This window comes from Pseudochaenichthys georgianus, chromosome 17 (genome assembly GCF_902827115.2).
Source record: "Pseudochaenichthys georgianus chromosome 17, fPseGeo1.2, whole genome shotgun sequence".
NCBI classification, from domain to species: Eukaryota; Metazoa; Chordata; class Actinopteri; order Perciformes; family Channichthyidae; genus Pseudochaenichthys; species Pseudochaenichthys georgianus.
Genome location: NC_047519.1, coordinates 40,905,753 through 40,925,932, shown reverse-complemented (window position 1 = coordinate 40,925,932; position 20,180 = coordinate 40,905,753). Strand labels below are relative to the sequence as shown.

The 20,180-nt window shown below is 39.3% G+C and overlaps 1 protein-coding gene and 1 non-coding gene across 2 annotated transcripts; one reads left to right on the top strand and one right to left on the bottom strand.

The window, feature by feature from the left end:
• Nucleotides 1-3,074: 3,074 nt before the first annotated feature.
• LOC117462941 (STARD3 N-terminal-like protein) lies at nucleotides 3,075-10,910 on the top strand (the record flags this gene model as incomplete). The annotated part of the gene is made up of 8 exons (XM_034105309.1): nucleotides 3,075-3,098; nucleotides 6,962-7,039; nucleotides 7,993-8,070; nucleotides 8,234-8,287; nucleotides 8,507-8,624; nucleotides 9,120-9,215; nucleotides 10,057-10,124; nucleotides 10,223-10,910. Coding segments are annotated over 7 exons (513 nt in total), but the record flags the coding sequence as incomplete, so codon positions are not given.
• Nucleotides 10,911-19,989: 9,079 nt separating this feature from the next.
• Nucleotides 19,990-20,180, bottom strand: LOC117463056 (U2 spliceosomal RNA). Its single transcript, XR_004553884.1, has one exon. It is a non-coding gene; the product is annotated as a U2 spliceosomal RNA (small nuclear RNA).

The following is a 20,180-nucleotide window of genomic DNA, read 5'->3' as shown; positions in this document are numbered from 1 at the left end:
TTCTCTAACACGTAATGAAGGTTATTAAGCGTTTTAGCTCATGTGTTTGTAAAAGTAAATAAATGCGTGCAAGCGTCTTTGAGTTGTAGAAAAGCGCTAAGCCTATAGGCTATACATATAATGTATTATTATTATTATTAGGTTATGTATGTCCTATGTGTTGGACATGTGTGGTTGGACTCTGTCTCACAGGCAGGTTGCAGTGTAACATCAGAGGACACTGGGCCAATTGTACATTCTCAAACTGCACCACTTAGAACTAACTAAACAATGCAAAGATTATTTTTATATAATTGTATTCAATAACAATAAGAAATTCAACAGTATGAAGTGATTTGTAAATAGGAATACAGATTAGGACTTAATGTTTTCATAAATATATTTTTCTCCCAGTTTGTCATGGGACTTATTTTTACCCTCTCAAAGAACTGGAACTGAGAACCGAAAATAACCGGAATCGAAAAGCAGAACCGGAATCGTTAAAATCCAAACGATACCCAACCCTTTGTGTGATGCAATACAATCTTGCATTTGTTTGTAAAAACCGTGGGAAAATGTAAAATACGATGACGAAGAAGAAGATTCCAGTGGCCCCAATTTTTGTCCATTCTGGACAAGTGAAAAATGTATTCGGACAAGTAAATTGCCAAACTCACTTGTCCATGGACAAGTACTCTCTAAAAACTTTTTCTCACACTGGTATGAATCTATTCTAGTAGACCTCAACGATGGAACTATGATCAGTGGAAATGACGTGGGACCTTTAAGACTGGAAGAGTTTCTTCTGCGGATGCACGGTAACGCTGCAGAAACACAAGTATTTCAGTCAAATCCACTCATCCTTAGAGATCCTGTGACCAGTAGTGCCAACGTACTACTTCCTTCTTTTGAAATTAGTAAGTAGTCCTACTCTACTTCATTTGAGGAGCCACTATCATACTTTGGTCTTAACTAACTACAGGAAAGGGAAACCCGCAAAAAGCACAATGGGGATGAACAAAGGACGGTGTCTAGTGACGAAACTGTTTCCATAATACCTTAAATCTCGTGTGGCATTTCTCTACTGTATGTTTTCTTTATTGGTGTTCAACTTCCTCACACCGACCCTGAAATGAGGAACACTGCACTGCACTGCAACACAAACCCTTATTCTTCTCAGTTCTTGGTGACATTTAAGCTTTATCGGGTTAAACTTAAAGGCTAGTGTGGTTTAAAATACGCTCAGGCATGTCAAGAGGAATTGGATGGTCGTCGTGGTTTCATTGGAAGTTACAGTAAATGATTTGACCGTCCTTTTCTGCTATAATAAAAAAACACTGACCATTAGATCATATTGACACTGTCCAATCAACCTCAGATGTCTTTACAGATAATGTGGAAAGTACAGTTTGATTCTTGTGTTTTGGTTTTTAATAACCTGCTATTCAACCTGGAGATTCACCCTGTTCAAAGGCATGTATTAACTGGTTGGGGTTAGAGTTAGGGTTAACCCTAACCAGAAGGATTTAAGGTCACTTTAAGCCTAACACTGATTTAAGAAGGCTAGGGAAGAAGCACTGAAGTATGAAATATGAACATCAGGAGATCCCTCCGTCAGAGTGACTTACTGTGAGTGCAAAAGAGTTCAAATCAGATTCACTTCCTGAGACAAAGACATTGGAAACATGTATTTTGGCTAAAGGTCGGACACTGTTATCTGGGTCATGTGACAAATCTGTTTTACAATAATCCTGCCAGGAAACTAATGAAGAAGTAACGCAATCACATGTGTTTGGTTTTCAGTCACAAACAACACAAGAACATCCGTGTTCTTTGTTCTTTATTATCCAGCAGAACTCGGGTTGTATGGAAGTCGATGAGAACATGAGCCTTGGCAAGTCGATGCTCTCAATGGCTAGTTTTGACATTTTCACAACACTTTTGACGTGTATTGTGACTTTTTACCCATTATTATTTAAAAGAATGTTTTCATTATACTTTTTGACATATATACTATTACTGAAAGAAAAAATCTACATACTATAATATTAATGTTGTCACAATATCTTTGACATATATACTATGACTTTTTAAAATGAATACTTTTTGATGTCATTTTTACAATATTACTTTTTCCATATTGTTATCCTACAACTAATTATTTAAATATTGTTTGACATACTATAATGTAATGTGTGTTCATGGTATTATTCAAACAAACCTAAATAATATAGTATATAAAATACAATATATGTCAAAAATGTCATGTTTTATGTTGAAAAGGTCATATTACTGTAGGTACATTTAAAATATAAATATAAAAATCTTATTATAGTATGTTGAAAAATTATATAGAAAAGTCCAATTTATATATTTCAAAAAATACAATGAAACATTCTTAGTATATTATAAAAATAAATATGAAAAAAGTGGCATTATGTATATGAAAAATACTGTGAAAGAATTCTTACTACAGTATGTTAATAAAAAACTCAATAGAATAAAAAAACAACAATTTAAATCCCATGATTTCCCTTCTTCTTCCTCCTCCCTGTAGCTGCAGTGATGAAGGTGAGCTCTCAGAGAGAGGTCATCCTCCACTGACCCTCCTCGGATGCCCCTCCTCCTCCTCCTCTGCCTCCTCTAAACCTGTGATGGACAGCAGGTGCAGCAGCGCAGGGGGGGCTACTCCATCCACAGTACTCCCATCTCCCACCTCCACCAGCATGGAGTCCTTCGGGCCGGAGAGAAGAAGTGCATCTCCGACGTGAGGAGGACCTTCTGCCTCTTCGTCACCTTCGACCTCCTCTTCATCAACCCCTGCTCTGGATCATAAGCTCAACGTAAGAAACACCAATACTATCAATACTACTACTGATACTTACTACTACTACTACTACTACTACTCTACTACTACTACTACTGTACTACTACTACTACTACTACTACTACTACTACTACCAATACTACCAATACTACCAATACTACCAATACTACTACTACTACCAATACTACTACTACTACTACTTCTACTGCCAATACTACCAATACTACCACTACTACTACTACTACTACTACTACTACTACTACTCACCCTACTCTGGATCATAGAGCTCAACGTAAGAACACCAATACTATCAATACTACTACTACTACTACATCCGCTAACTGCTACAACTACTAAACTTCTAATACTAACCACTATTTCTACTAACCACTACTACTACTGCTACTACTACTACTTCATATAAAATAATAATAAAAATAATAATAATAATAATAATGATACAAATAAATGACGTATTAAATATACTACTACAAATACTAATATTGATATAACAAATACATTTAGTATTAATAAATATAACAATAAATCCAAATCTGTATCAAATAGTAGGAGTCAATAAAATATAAAGATTCCTTCACTTAAAGGTGGGTAGGTCATTTTGGAGAAACCGGCTCGAGATCGCTAGAATTTGAAAATACACAACCGGAACAAATCTGCCCCTTCCTCACAGAGCCCCTCCTCCAATACACACGAACGCGCACATGACCAATGAGGGCACGAGATAAGTTTGGTAAAATTGTCCATAAAAAACTATTATATTCGTAAAGTGTACAGCTAATATATATTTATATAAAAATGTATTTTATATAAAACAATATATTTTTGAGTGGGCTGTATCTGTCGAAAATTGCTAGCTACTGTCTGCTGTACACTCTTAGAAGGGATGTATCCATGTATCCAGAAGGCATCCATCTGACATATATATTATAGTCTTAATTTATGTATATTATTATAAGTGTATGTACTTTAAAGTATTGTTCTCACTAACCTTTTACGTCTTGGTATAACCAGAACATTAAATCATTAAAAAATGATGTTACTTTAATCAATAATTAAGATTATTTGTAATTGCGGTCTTACTAGATGTTATGGTAATCCGTACGGTACTATTTATGATATGTTCGTCTTACTTTATGTATTTTTGACATTAAATAGAATAGTAACAAACATTACATCTCTAAAATAATGTTAATTTAATCACTAATAAGGATAATAGTTAGATGCATGTATGTCTTGCCTATTTAATTATTTTTTACTGAACTCAAAGTGTTGGACCAACCTAACAAACAACTAAAATATTAAATATATTTAACTTTTATATGTGATATCTCTCTGTTTGTTAGCACTTCATAATCAGCGGGTTGTAGTGAGAGCTATGTCTGGTTTCTCAGAATAATAAATAGTTCCTGAATGAGATTTAAACTGAAGTGAAAGATTAACCCGTGTCAGGCTTCGGTAATAAAACAGTTTCAGTTACGAGCTGCACTTCCTGTTAAAAACCTCATTCCTCTCATGGTGACGATAACACTTCGGCTCAATAAAGTAGATCCAGTCTGACTAGGGTTGCGTCCGAATAGTCCGTTTAGCTTAGGAACCTTCCTGACGGAGTGAAATGACCCGGAAGTCCCTCAGTGGCAGCCGTGATAAGTGCCGTTTGAATTCTCTAGATGAAAGGAAAGGAGGTTTCAAACTTCCTTTATAACCTCCTTTAGCTTAGGAACCACTGGACCTCCCTAACCGAGAGGAGAGGAGAAAGTGCTGCCCCACAATGCCTTGCAGCCGCAGCATTTGCCGTCACTCAACAGTCGGCGGTTCACGGGAACAACCGATTATGACGGAGAAGTTATATCATGAAAGTTACGGTGCTTATAAGCATTTTAAAACGTATGTGGGAAGTTGCCCAAGTGCGTTGTTTTGAACGTTCATAAGTATTATAATCAAAAAGAGAAATATGAATGTTTATTTATGACACGAAATTATCAAATAAAGTCAACATTTCACAGTCTTTACTGAGCTGTGTGGGGTTTGTTCAGCATCAGAGCACGGAGCAGAGTCTCTAGATGAGTTTACAGAAGTCCCTCGTTCTTATTGAACATCCATGTTGTAGTCCGCTGTATAGAAAACTGTAGTTTCCATAGTTACCCCACAGCAGCAGACGCACATTCAGGACGTCCGCTGGCGCATCATAAACACGTCGGATAGTGAACGTGCAGTCGGATTCTCTAAAGCACCGCAGTCTCTTCTCCTAAGTCCTTTTGAATTCTCCTATCCACTATCCCTTAACCCCGTGACGTTTCACTCAGAGGTCAAGGAATAGACAATAGGGATAGACGTTAGGAGCTGATTTTTGGATTATTCGACCGCAACCCAGGACTTTATTATTAACTCTTACGTCATAGTTTTTAAATTCTCACGTTTACTTTGTCCATGTCTTTGGCATTTAAAAGTGTCCTTTAGTGTTTTACGGCAGAGGTACGCCCCTTCTTTGGATTCAATATTAATAATAATACACTTTAATTATATAGCACCTTTCAAACGGAGCTAGAAGGTGCTTTTACAGAAAAACAGAACACATTTAAATACATGCAGAGAATGAAATGATCGAGCGAGTAAAGGCAAAATAATAATAATACATTTACATTTTCTTGACAAACCCTACTATGGATCATTCAAAGATAATCATTAGTTGCAGCTTTGGTCACTACATTCATTATATTTGCCGCTTTAAGTAGTTCCATGTAACTCAATGTAAGTTTTGTTTTTATTCAAACCTTTATCGTTTTGTAATTATCCGTGGCAGAAATCCAAGTGAATAATGTAGCTTTATCAAGTGTTCGAAGACGCTTTACAGAGATAAGAAAAAAAAGATAAGTCTAATTTTAAATCGAGCAATAAAACCACATTTGTCAAAAGGACATGTCATCAATCACACGTTAAAAGCTGGTCTAAAAAGGCGAGTCATCCCAGGTCAAAATGAAACACAGCGAGTAAAGGAAGCATATATCCAAAGATACGCTCTGTTTTCAGACCTTAAACACACAAAAAACAAGTTTATATAAATTGTTTTTATGATATATTCATGTATTAAATCCACTTTAAGAGTGACGGTTACGGAACGTCCACACGGCGCCGGCGCGTTGAAGCTTGCCGGTGGGCGTGTTTGCCGCGCGACCAACAACCAATCACATGAATCTCCCGCCCCGATTGGCTAGAGCTTGTACTGGCATATGATTTGATTGGCTGGCGCTTCCGTCGACGCTTGAAAAGTTGAACGTTTCTCAACTTTCGAAGCGAGCAACGGAGGCAAAGCGACGGAACCACAATGCAGTTCGGCAAAGCGTGACGTCACCCCATTCACAGTGGATGGGAAGCGTCTCCGTTGAAGCGACGCTCGCTGCCGCGTGGACGGGCCGTTACTTCATGGAGCTGCAAAGAAGCCCATTTTTGGAGATTTACGGCCCACACTACAGCGTCGACAGCTTCAATCTGCCCATTCACTTTGAATGCGGTGACGTCACGTTGCCTTGCTTTTTAGCCGAACTGAATTGTGGGTAGCAGAGCGGTCCGTCTCCGCCGGAGTAGCCAGCGCCAGCCAATCAAATCCCGTTTCGGAAAATCTGACAGCTGAAGCCGTAGCCAATCAAACCGCGTCTAAGCTGGGAGAGATATCCCGCCGTTCATTTCCATATTTCAAAAAAAGTCGGAGGAGAAACTAACTATCGCCGTAGCAAATCACCCGGTTTTGTATGACCAGACCCTCTTCACCTACCGGGATACAAACCGGAGGAACCAGGCATGGAGGGAGGTGGCAGAGACAGTGGGGGAAACTGGTAGGTCTTCGCCTGTTTGGGGAGTTTATTTATATATATATTGCTCCCATAAAATCCCCGGGGTTTTTGCTTTGTATGTCGGGGGCGGGAGATTCATGTGATTGGTTGTTGGTCGTGTTGCTTGAATAAAATCCCCAAGCTCCAGACACGCCCAGCTCCAAGCTTTTTTTGAAGCTGTAGTGTGGACGCTCCGTAAGTGCTTTTTCAGCCTCAAGTATTTCTTATGAAATGAGGAATTAGTTACAAGCAGTGCAAGAGAACACATTTTATACAGAGGCTCACATTTCCTACTTTGTGTTTGCAGGTAAACGGCGGGATTCAGTCGCAGCTGGAAAGAGAAGTTCTGCACTACGACTACCACGCCTCCTTCTTCGACATCTTTGTGAGTTCTTGCTCTTTTTTTTGCATATTATTTCTCAATGCGACTTCATACAAATAAATAGACCAACCAAATATGCAAAACGCAACTCAAGACATATTGATTTGAATAAAGTGCAGCTTTTGAGCTGTTGTTGGTTGTTGTAGTGTTGTTTGTGTGTACAAAGAAAAGTGTGTTGTGTTGGATATGAATGAATAATCCATCAATAAATGATTATAATAATGATGATAGTTATTTATAGAGTCATTGATACGTTTTACCGGGTTCTTACGGTCACTAAAAACCTGGAAAAGTCTTGGAAATTCAAACTGCTAATTCCAGGCCCTGGAAAAGTTTTGGAAATGTAACTAAAGTTGCATCAAATATAATTTATATTTTATCTAATCGCCAAAATAGTAATACTATAATGATAATAAATACTGTATCGTAATGAAACGTAAAATGGCATTTAACTGACGAGGTGTTTTGCCGGTGAGAGATTTGAGTTGCTTGAGCGTGTAGGAGCTAGTAAGCCAACTACTTGATTTGTTTTAGAGGCACGACATGTTGCAGACCTTATTTTCTTGTTCTATGTTAAAATAAACCATTTTCAGTGGAACCGCTGAGAAAGAGTCATTTTTTGGTCATGGAAAATGAGGTGAAGGTCCTGGAGAAGTCATGGAAAATCTGAAAAAGTGTGTGAACCCTGGTTTTAAAAATACAGAAAGTGTTGAAAAAGCTCATGCATTTCTGTGTGAATAGTTATATGAACATCGTATGCTTGTATGGATCTTATGTGTATCTATGTTGTACCTTAGGGTGCTCAATTGGTATTTGACTTGATCCCTTTTTCCTATCCTCTCCTTTATTTTCTGTTTTTCATCCTACTGTCCTTTAAATCTTTCTTTCCTAAATGCGTCCTTCTTCCTCCTCTCCACTACTTCCTCATCTCGTCTTCCTCCTCTCTTCCTCCTCAGCTCCTGGCAGTCTTCAGGTTTGCGGTCCTCATCTTGGCGTACGCCGTCTGCCGGCTCCGTCACTGGTGGGCCATCGCGGTGAGATGTTATTAAATGATATTATTTCTGCCAGTAGAGGGCGCTGTTGAGTTAAACGCTCTACTAAAGTACTTTCTGAGTCATTGATTTGTCACGTATTCGTATGAAAACCTGTAATAATTAACCCTTTAATGTCTCCTCTCTCTCTCTCTCTCTCTCTCAGATCACGACTGCAGTCAGCTGTGCTTTCCTGATCGTTAAAGTCATTTTATCAAAGGTAAGAGTCTAAGGATTCATTATTATTAAAAAGGAGACGTCCAAAGATAGCCACCATTTTGTACGAATATGTTACACTGTTTTATGACCTAGATCATTATTGACCTTTTCAACACGAATTGCTCATAAACATGGTTTGAGAGGTTTTCTGTAGTTTTCCCCGACGTTTCTCACCCCTTTTTTAAAATTATTTCATGTTATATTTGATGTGCTCTTCCAGCTGCTGTCTCAGGGTGCGTTCGGGTACCTGCTGCCCATCATCTCCTTCGTGTTGGCCTGGATAGAAACCTGGCTGCTGGACTTCAAGGTTCTGCCACAGGAGAACGAGGAGCTCAACCGTGAGTCACAGATATTCAGCCATGCAGTGTTATTATCAAGGTTTATTTAGACGGTGTATCTCAAGTGTCTCTTTCAGAATACTTTTGTCTAACCTTTGGGGGAAACTGAGAGCCCATAGTGTTCCCGTTAGTGTTGACTTCCTTTCTGTCTTCTTCTGATGATTTCTCTGACGTACCTTTTCCCTTCTCTTGTTCTCTTTGTCTTTTCTTTACTGAGGAAACGTCAGCCATCATGAATCCAAAGTTGTGTGCTCTCAAATATAAAAATGTATATTTAAAAGGGAAACTAATGTTCGTCGTCCACAGCTGACGTTAAATGTACTTATTTGTGCGTGTTGATATGACTTCACATAGTTCCTCGATCAAAGGGCCCAAAGCAGCAGTCTTATATTGTTGTATAAAACACCACTGAATGTCCAACTTGACCAATCAGAATCAAGTAATCAACTGCTTGCTGCTTACATATGTTTGTCTTCGCTCCTCTCTGTGTCTCAGGGTTTCAGTCCCTCATGGACGCAGAGCGAGCTCCTCTCATGGGTGCCGGCCCGTTATCTGACGGTCAGTTCTACTCTCCACCGGAGTCGGTGGCAGGTCAGTGAACGCACCACGAACACACCTCGAACTCATCACTTGTCTCCCGTCAGTTTAATAACTCTTATAGTTCTCACTCTGTACCTCCATCATCTTTGTTATTGGTTTGTTTATAGAGCCCCCTAGTGGCAGGAAAACACATTAGAATCTGAATACTTGGGTTTCGTGATAGTTTTTAAATAAAAGATAAAGAAATAAAATAAAATATAATACAACTATTTATATTAAAATATCAGTTTGAAGTTGAAATGTGCAATTAAATTATAAAACACATTTAAATAAAGATATTTATGCAAACAATCAGAAATTAAATTAAGTAACATGTCATCAAAACATCAAATAGATTAGAATATAAATAGTTATATAAAGATAATGAGTTTATTTAAGAATGTGCAATAGAAAGACAAAATAATGTATTTAAACATAGGAAGTTAAAGTATAATAATAGGTAATAAAAGATCAAATCAAATAAATAAATACAAAATTAAGAAACATAAGACGTCGAAGTTAAAATGTGCCCATTGCACTACAATATAAACATGTATTTAACAAGGGTTAGTGGTTTGTTAGTATTAATACAATATGTATGCTGAATTTCAGAGTTTGAAAGGTTTGAATGTGTAATAATCCGAATTTTCAGAATCCAAAAAATCTATAATAAAAGATCAAATAAAGACTTCTAAGTAAAAATGAGCACATTGCACGACAATATCTAACATATTTATTCAAACAGTGGAGTATTGGTGTTAATGCTGAGAGTTAAAAAAGTTTTTAAGTAAAATTAGAGTTGTGATTTTTTGGTGTTCATCTTCACACCGATGTGTTTCTCTTGTGTTTTCAGACTCTGACGAGGAGCTGGATGATAAACATGATCCAGAGAAAGATCTCATTCAGCAGCTGACCTAACAGGTAAACATCTCATGTGTAATTTGTGACGATAACGCACAAACAAATCTGCATTTTCACCCAAATCATGAACCTAATTGTCCCTTTTGTGCTCCCCTCAGGGTCTGCTCTCCTGAAGAAACGCTGCCTTACACATTCAGCCATTTTACTTTTTATTTGCCTCTGAGAAGTCTCTGTTTAGTCATACCCACAATGCACCTCTCTGTCTGATATCAGTCTTCTGCATGTGCACCTGGGCCTGGAGAAAGAGGCACATATTCCTTTTCACAGGGTCTTTTTCCTCACATTGAATATTCTTTGGTGCTCGAAGGAGAATTCATATTATCGGATATTTAAACACCTAACTGCACGCAGAATTCCACTTCTTTACAGATTGAATCGGTGCATTTTACAGGGTTTTTACTCCTTGTTTGATAAAAACGCAGTTCATTTCTTCTCTTGGGTATACATGTGTTTATTTGTTTTCATAAGCGTGGGTCTCAATTTACTGTAAAAGAAAATAAGCTTGCTCCAAAAACTCTGCAAAAAGTAAATGAAGGATTCTTTTTTTTTCTGGCCAGTTTTGAACCGTTGGACCTGGTGTGTAGCAAATGTGATTTTAGTTAACGGAGCGATGCACTTAAACTGAGTATATGAACTGTAAACCGATCTAAAAGAGCTGCTGTTAAACATATGTGGAGCTCAAAAGTATATAAAACATGTATATATGTATTCATGCATGCCTTACAAGCCGAGTGATTTGTTTTATTGAAAAGTCTGGAGAATGGAATCATTAAAATGTGAAATCTGTGGAGTTGAGTTTTTTTTTATTTCTTAAAGAACTGAAAGTCAAATTACTTGCTTTACTTAATGGCTAGTTTCAGAATATTTTATAGAATATTTCTTATAAATATGAAAGAAATCATAGTATAGTATGTTGGAAAATGGGGAATACATGAAGCTCAGCGCAAGTTCAACCAGGAAGACCGTCTTTACTCATTAATTCACTATTTCTATGTTACTACTCTCTCTCCTCTCAATAAGTGACCGGGGGCGTCACTCCCCAGCTCAACCAATCACTTCGCTCTATTCTCACAAGCCTATCATAGTGCTCCGTTAACCCTTTTAAATCTGCTCTCCCCCCTCTGACAGCTGTCATTTCAGGTGACTCGACGCAACCCTCCTCCACCCCTTTTCACCTCCTGTCCCTCTGAATCCAGGGTCAAGCCAAGCCACTCCCCTTCAGACCGAACCCAACCATCCATTCACCACCACCAGTGTCAAGCTAAGCCACTCCCCTTCAGACCGACCCCAAGGTTGCGGTCGAATAGTAAAAAAATCAGCTCCTATCTCCTATTCCTTGACCTCTTAGTGAAACGTCACGGGGTTAAGGGATAGTGGATAGGAGAATTCAAAAGGACTTAGGAGAAGAGACTGCGGTACTTTAGAGAATCCGAATGCACTTTCAATATTCGACGTGTTTATGATGCGCCAGCGGACGTCATAAATGTGCGTCTGCTGCTGTGGGGAAACTATGGAAACCACAGTTTTCTATACAGCGGACTACAACATGGATGTTCAATAAGAACGAGGGACTGCTGTAAACTCATCTAGAGACTCTGCACCGTGCTCTGATGCTGTTGCTTTGCTTTATGAACGGGGACAACAGAGAAACATATTCTTCATGACCAAAGTTGGAATTGAAATAAAAAGGAAAGTGAAACTTATGTTTAAGGTTATAGCTCCTCCATTATCGCTCCTCGCTGCTCGGTCCTCCGGCAAAAATAAGGCCATTGGGACGCTACTCAAGATGGCGCAGACAAATCAACTTCCGGTGAGACCGAGGAGCGAGGAAATGAAAAATAAGAGAAGTGAGAAGGGCCCATAGAGAATTCGAACGGTACTTAGCATGGCTGCCACTGAGGGACTTCCGGGTCATTTCACTCCGTTAGGAAGGTTCAGTGGCGACTGGTCATTAGGGGCAGGCACAGCCCCACCTGGTGTCAGCAGAAACTATTAAAAAAATGATTACAAAAAAATGCAAACATAATATGTTTTAAGATCATGTTTAATCATCTGATTCGTCTGTACATTTCTGTTTTAGTCTGTGTTCTTCTAATTAGTGTCGACAGTGTGTGCCTATTGAGCTGTTTAGAGCCATGTGCAGGGCCGGCCCTGACCAATTTGCCGCCCTAGGCAAGATTTTAGCTGCCCCCCCCCCTCAAAATGCAGACACTCACTATGATTCGCGCGTGCACGGTTGTGGCATGACCACCAACACAGAAAGATATTGACACAAGATGTGTGCAACTGTATTTAGTTTCCTATCCATGTGAACATGATTTAAGTGGGGGGGGACCTCACCTCCTCTAGGGGGGTCCGGGGGCATGCACCCCTAGGAAGACTTTTTTTTTTTTATATTGAAGTTGAAAGCATCAATCTGGCGCACTTTGAGAGCAACATTAGGAGATCTATGGATACATATATCAACACCCATATGAAACAGAACTGTAAGCAGATTTTCTTTTTCTTTATGGATATTTTACAAATCACTCCCCTTTCAAGCTGTATTCTTGTTTATTAATAACAACTTTTTTGTACTGTCAGTATTTTATACCTGTTTTTCACCTATTCTCTTATTTTTTATAACTATAATGATCATATAAAGGTGTGCCTTTACCTCACTGAGCTGAGGCTATCAGAGCCTCTCAGTCTTTCAGGAGAGAGCTCTCTAAAGCTCTCCCCCCCCCGCGGCCGCTTACACAGTAAATTCCAATGTTAATAAAAGCACACAGAAGCTGTGTACGTTTTTTGGGAGTTTGACTTATTTTAAATGAATACAAATACAAAATTAAAACCTATAATTGCACACTAAAACCATTATTTCAAAAAAAGAACAATTTCACATAAACTTCTGGTTTTTACTGGAACTGGGGCAGTTCAACTTGATTTGGGGGGGGTGTGCCATAGTTTATGGGCGCTGTACGCAATATATACGTAGTTCTGTTAGTATAAGATAATAAGATGTACTTTGTTGATCCAAAATCGGGAAATTGTGTTGTTATGAAATGTAAACAAATATTTTTTTTTAATTTCTAACTTCTTTTTTTTTTTTTTCTTTGGCGCCCCCTATGGGTTGATGCGCCCTTAGCATTCGCCTATACTGCCTATGCCGAGGGCCGGCCCTGGCCATGTGGGACAAACCCCGATCCTGCCCCTCCCTCTCACTGTCTAAGACTGGTGACTGTAAAAACTACACTGCGCATGCTCAGAGTATTTTCCTATTTAATGTGTGTGGAAAAAAATAATGACCATAGGGGCATAGTGCTGCCATCACCACCATACGTCATCTCACATAATTCAGAGCTGATTGGCTGTAAGTACGTGATGTGCTGCGAAAAGTGTGGTGTGCGAAGAGGAGACGAGAGAGCTGCAGTGACGCGTCCTAAAACCCGGAAGTAAGCTGCGCATTGTTTCCCTCGACCTAAAAGCAATGAGATTTCTCCATAGGATTTTAGAAAATAGCTCCAAATAAGATCTGTGGGAAACGTTTTATCATTTTTTAGGCAAATGGACTTCATCTTCAAGTCAAGACTGCAATTGTATTGAAACTGGGATCTTGCTAAGAGAGAACAATTCAATATTTAAATGATAAAATTACATATTTGTGGGTATCCTTTTGTTGAACTGTCTGTTTAAAAGTAATCGAAGCATCAGACAAAAAAAGCTTTTGAAAATAATATTATATTTTGATTTAGGTCAAAATATAATATTTGTAAACCTGAAGAGTCAGTGCCTCACCAGCCATGAACCTCACTGCACGTCACTGCAGAAGATTATATATAGACATCTACGTTTTTTGTGCCCCACCACTTTTGTACATATAAAAACGCCACTGGGAAGGTTCCTAAGCAAAACGGACTATTCGAACGCAACCCAGTAGTCATGTGTCGGTCGCGAACGAGCCGATTCTTTTGAACGGCTCTTTGGTACGAACGAGGGGAACTGAGTCGTACTCGGTGAGAGCCGTTCTTTTTATCGTTCAATCGTTGGTCCGCACTCACTGCCTGCCAAAATCCACTCGCCTTTTAAAAAGCTTGATTTTGTTCCCCAAACGTATGCTGTGAAGAGCCGCCCCTCCTCTGGTAGGTTTCAGCCATAGGTTTCAGCACGAGGAGTGAGATGGGGTAGGTCTTAACGGAATACGCGAAAGAGAGAAGTCATAACAAGTGGTACAGGAGAGGTAGACGACGTGGTTTTCGGATGGAAAATGAGCCAAACGCGAAAACGCAGCAGCATTTGGATGCACCAAAACCCAGGCAATGATAAAGCGCACCATTTGTAAAGGCAACATATCCTTTAAAGCAGGGTCAACAAATAATCTCCATCGCCACTTAAAAACACAGTCTCTAATATTAAGAGTTGCGTGCATTTCATTCAAGGCAAGGCAACTTTATTGACTTTACACATACAGAGGGTAAATTCAAAGTAGTACATTAATAGCCTCTTTCACACCGAGTATTACTGACATGAATGACATGGGTATGCCGCCACCTTGTGTCGTGTTTACAATGCAGATTATTGACATTAGGTCTGGCAATACAGTCAATCATTATCCTGGTGATTATTTCAATAGTATGAAGCTGCAGCGTCGGAGACAGCAGTTACAGAACCGCACACACAGGTCCCGCGTCACGTTTTTATTATTCAAAAGAAAACAACACTGTTAAACACTGTTCCTTCTACAGTATCATAATTCTCGTTTCATTATTATTATTAATAAATCAAAGGTGTCTTCGAAGAGGTGCTAGATTACTGAAAAACAACTGTTAGTGTGTTCATGCACCAGCCTGCAAAAGATAAACAAGCAGTTTGACCGAGAGGCATTTCAGTTCAGAATACATTTTTATATATTTTTATTGCGGGGTCTGCTGTTTCTTCACTGGGGGTGAGGTGGGGTCTGCTGTTCCCTCTCGAGGGAGATAACCTGTCGTGGCTCTCTGAATATTGGCTGAAGGGTTCCCTCCAGCAAGCTTCTGGCCTCCAGAGTCCAGAAGGCAAACCTTTGGCCATGCCTTTGAAACAATAAGAACAAGACGTCATCTAAAGTATTGCATAGGCTAAGGCATTGGTGCACAATTGATATGCATTAATAATCTCAACAATAACTGACTAAAACACCTCATGCAATATTACAAAACATGTCAAAATGATGACACTGTCTGATAAACGGTAAACAGGCAGTCAGCACAGTAAAGATTATTTACAATGAATTCAAATTATAATACAATGACTATTAAAGAAGCATTTACACTGAAGACAGAACTTAGGCTACTGCTGATTTAATGTAGTGGACATATTGACATGCTTTTGTCATCCGTTGAAGTTTAATTAATTAGCTGACTATAATTAATCATTAGGGTTGGGAAGTTTACTTTTTTTAAATGTAGTAGGTTACAGATGAGTAATTACCCTGTTAAAAATGTAATAAGTAATGTAACTTGACTATGTAACTATTTGTATTGAAATTCTAATGTTAATTATGGTTATTTTATGTTTTTTGTGAGTCACTTTGGATAAAAGCCTCAAATAACATAACCATAACATAGTTTCATTAAACAAATAAACAAAATGGTTAACAGTTGGTTTTGCAGCGAGTCATCATAGGCTAACAGATTACATTTAGCACTTGTTGCTTGTATGGCTGTTCAATACAACAGAATAGTTGTTAACTTTAAAACATGATTCACATTACTCACACTCTTACTGTAATTAGTGATTCAATTACTCAACTATGACACCTAGTTGGGCTTGCCAAAATCACGCTAGTTTCATTAAACAAAGGATCAAATATGCTAACGAAGCTAATGCTTTTGCCGAAAGCTATAGCTAACGAATAGTTGTTTTTAGAGACTTTAATACGGTTAGAAGCTATCATAAGCAAACAGATGTTTGTTTGTATTGCCTTAACACTATCATAGCAGGGTTTCCGTTAGCCGATAATTACCGGTTTTTAGCTGGTAAAATTTATTAAAAACCGGAAAATTCAAAACCTGCCGGTCAAAATGTCTGGTAATAATTAGGGAGGCTCCGATCGATCGGCCGCCGGTCATTATCGGCCGATATTCACTCTTAATAGTTTGATCGGTGCTCTCTATAAAGGCCGATCAGGAGAGCTGGATCTGATCGATATGGACATAAACGCGAGTGAAGTGTAACCGGACGCGAGAGAGAGATCAGATCAGCTGCTGAGTCTGACCGAGACAGCTGCTGAGTCTGACCGAGACACGCAGCTCTGCATGATCACCTGAAGCCCCGCCCTCTGTTTAGCGGGCTGCAGGAGCTGCATGAGAAACTGACGTGCTGTCAGGAGAGAGAGAGGGGAAAAGAGAGGATCTGTTTCTCCCGTGTTATTATTCAAAGTTGATGTAAACTTCTGAATAATGTACGTTATCTACTACAAGTAGTTTTTTTGAATGTAATAATTTTGTTGTTTGTGGAATAATTTATTGAAAAATGAATCTGAATTTTTCGATTTGTTAGGATTATAATACTGAAGCAATATAAAAATGAGCCCCGTGAACTGAGTTTTAAACTGAAGCATATCTGCTCATAGTCCGGTAATTACCTGCTAACGGAAACTCTGCTACACAACTCTTATTATTATTATTGAAATATGACCGGTAAGTTTCAAATTTGTCCGGTAAAATAAATTCTGCCCGGACATTTGACCGGCGAGAAAAAATCCTAGCGGAAACCCTGTATCACAGTTAATGTTAGCTAATCACACTTCATTTCAAGACACCGGAATTGTTATTAATGTTAAACAAATAAAACTGTAAAAGCACTTCACATTACTCACATTCTCTGCGTTGACGTTCACATTCATGTGAACGTGCTCAGTCACGTGCCGCCGTGACACGAGACCTGTGTGTGCGGTTCTACAAGTGCGGTCCTGTAACTGCTGTCTCCGACGCTGCAGCTTCATGCTACTCGATTATTTTGCAGATAAACCTAGTAACCCCGCCCCCTTTTTAAAAAAACGTCTCTTTGAAAGGAACGGAGCCATAAGATCCGGCTCCCTTCAAAGAGCCATAATTCCCATCACTGCAACTCAGCTGGTTCGACGCTGCACGCTGGCTCTGCTGGTTTTCACGTGTAACTCTTCCGAATCAATTATTTGTAAATTTAGTTTCAAGCGTCATGAAGCCTAACAACCCTAAATGTTATTGCGTTCAAATATGCCCATGTTCTTTGATTGTTGAAGTAAGCATTATTTTGTAGTGATGTTACGTATTGCGCCGAGGCTTCGGAGCGTGTGTCGAGTAATCCCCGAAGCTTTTTGTGAAGCATGTATCGAGGCTTGTATCGTTTTGGGCCAGTGACGTCATCGATGACAAACTAAGCCTCGCTGCCTGTCGATACCACGTGACTGCTTCAGGAAGCGATTCAGATCGGTTGAACCGTTGAACCACAACGCTCATAATACCCATGGATGTATAATAAGAACGATATTACCCCTCCTGTACCCGGGCCCGCTGACACGATGGAATCAAGAGAGCTCAGACCCTCACCTATATAGAGGTCGGAACATGTCATAAGTATAAATAGATACAAGCATAAATAAATGTAGGAAAAAAAACATGAATGAATAAATACAGGAATAAATCCTGCAAGAGGTGGAGACCCGCTGGAACAGCACATATCACATGCTGCAACGTCTGGTGGACCTCAGAGAATCAGTTGGTGCGGCATTAGCCAGTTTGAACACAGAAATCACCACACTGACCTCTGCTGAGTTCACCACCATAAGTGGGTGCCTCTCTCTGCTGTCTGGATTCAATGATGCCACCATTGAGCCTTCTGAGGAGAAAAATGTATCTGGTTCCAAGGTTGTGCCCCTCCTCAAAATGCTGGAGAAAATGCTTCATGAGGAGATGGCAAATGCTGCAGTAGCAGTGGCCAAAGAAATGGGAGAACACCTCTTAAGGCAGCTAAGACAGAGGCTCCACACACTCAATCTATGAGCATCATGTCATTGGCAATGCTACTGGACCCTAGGTTCAAACTGATCGGATTTGTTAGCCCTTTAAAAGCTGCAGAAGCCACAAAAAGGCTTGTGACTGAATGTGGTGCACTGATCCGAACACCTGAAGCCGTGCCCCAAGAAAGTCCATCCACATCTCAACCTGAACAAGAAACCCCAGGTATTTATTAATTTTAAAGCCATTTGAAGTAATTACTAAATCCACTGACACTCTCTGTGTATACCTTTCAGGAAACAAACTCTGGCATAAATTGGATCAGACTGTGAAGATGTCCAGGAAGACCAAGAATGCCACAGATGACGCAACTGTTGAAGTCCAGCGGTACCTGGCCGAACCAAATATCGGACGCTAGGAAGACCCTCTGAACTACTGGCAGACACAAACACATGTTTATCCAAACCTGCATAAACTTGCAGTCACTTTTTTGTGCACACCTGCTTCCTCAGTCCCGTGTGAAAGGGTCTTTTCAAAGGCAGGAGAAGTTGTGTCAAAGAAAAGAAATCGCCTAAGCCCGAAAACTGTGGAAAAAATATTGTTTTTAAACAAAAACCAATAAAATTGTTCCATGAATCACAAGCATTTTCTCTGCCCTCTGCAAAGTCACACAAGCACACCCACTGCCCTCTGCCCTCTGCAAAGTCACACAAGCATTTTCTCTGCCCTCTGCAAAGTCACACAAGCACACCCACTGCCCTCTGCCCTCTGCAAAGTCACACAAGCATTTTCACTGCCCTCTGGAAAGTTAAACCCTTCTTCTTTTCCAGTTTTCGAACATATATTGCTTCTTTTGTCTTTATAGAAGGCAGCAGACATTTACATGTATTTATGTATAGATATAACAACAAGATACTGTATTGATACATTGTTTGTATTATTATATACAGTCATTTTAAAACACTTGCTGGTGCAACATTCTGTTAATACAGGATTACAAATACATTTTACATATTTTACACTTTTGTATCATTATTTCCAGTATTTTTAGTATGTCAAAGATTACAAATAATATGTGGCTGTTTTACACCTGTTCACCAACAGGGGGTCTCGTGTGCACATGAAGCCCATGATGAAGCCCATGATGAAGCCTCAGATGAACCGATTTGCTGGAAGCAGAAAGTGCTTTAGATCGGTTGAACCACAACGCTCATATTACCCATGGATGTATAATAAGAACCATATTACCCCTCCTGTACCCGGGCCCGGTGACACGATGGAATTAAGAGAGCTCAGACCCTCTTATATAGAGGTCGGAACATGTTTTAAGTATAAATAAATAAAAGCATAAATAAAAGTAGGAATAAAAACATCAATGAATAAATACAGGAATAAATAGCGTCCAGTGTTTTCAGGGAGTGTGTGTGTTGTGGCTCAGCCTGAAAGCAGTTGACTCATGACCGCAGGGTTCCTGGTTCAACGACGATAAAAGCTACAGCTAAATGAGATAATGTAGTTAATAAATGTATTCTTTGATATGGTTTAGCCTTTCTCAGGCTACAACATTAAGTTTACGAATATTATTAAGGAATACAAATCCCTCTTTGCAATGTTTACCAGGGTCCTGAGGCTTTTCAATCACAATCATTAACCTGGAATAAATACAATATTGTTAACATGAAAATATGATGTAATGTTCGTTGTTTAGAGTTATTCTAAGGCTTTACTCATTGGGAACTCGGTATGAGATAGAGCACACTGTCGAGATGTCCAATCTGCCTGTTTTACACACTTTGTGCAACAGGGGTTTTTTGTGTTCAAATGAAGCCCATCATGAGATGAACCCTTTCGGAAAGCTTCATAAGGCTTCATCTCGCCATCACAATTATTTTATCGTTCACAATGAAAGGGGGTGCACCGTTCCTGGAGGTACTGCAATACCAGGTCGATGCGTGGAGTGGACGGAGCAAGCCCCTATTCCATCTCCCTATTCCAAAAATCAATTTAATATATGGTCCCCGGGTAGGGGACGTATCAGATATTAAACTGATAAGAACAGATACTACACTTGATCTTAGCCAAAAGGCCGAGAAGCGAT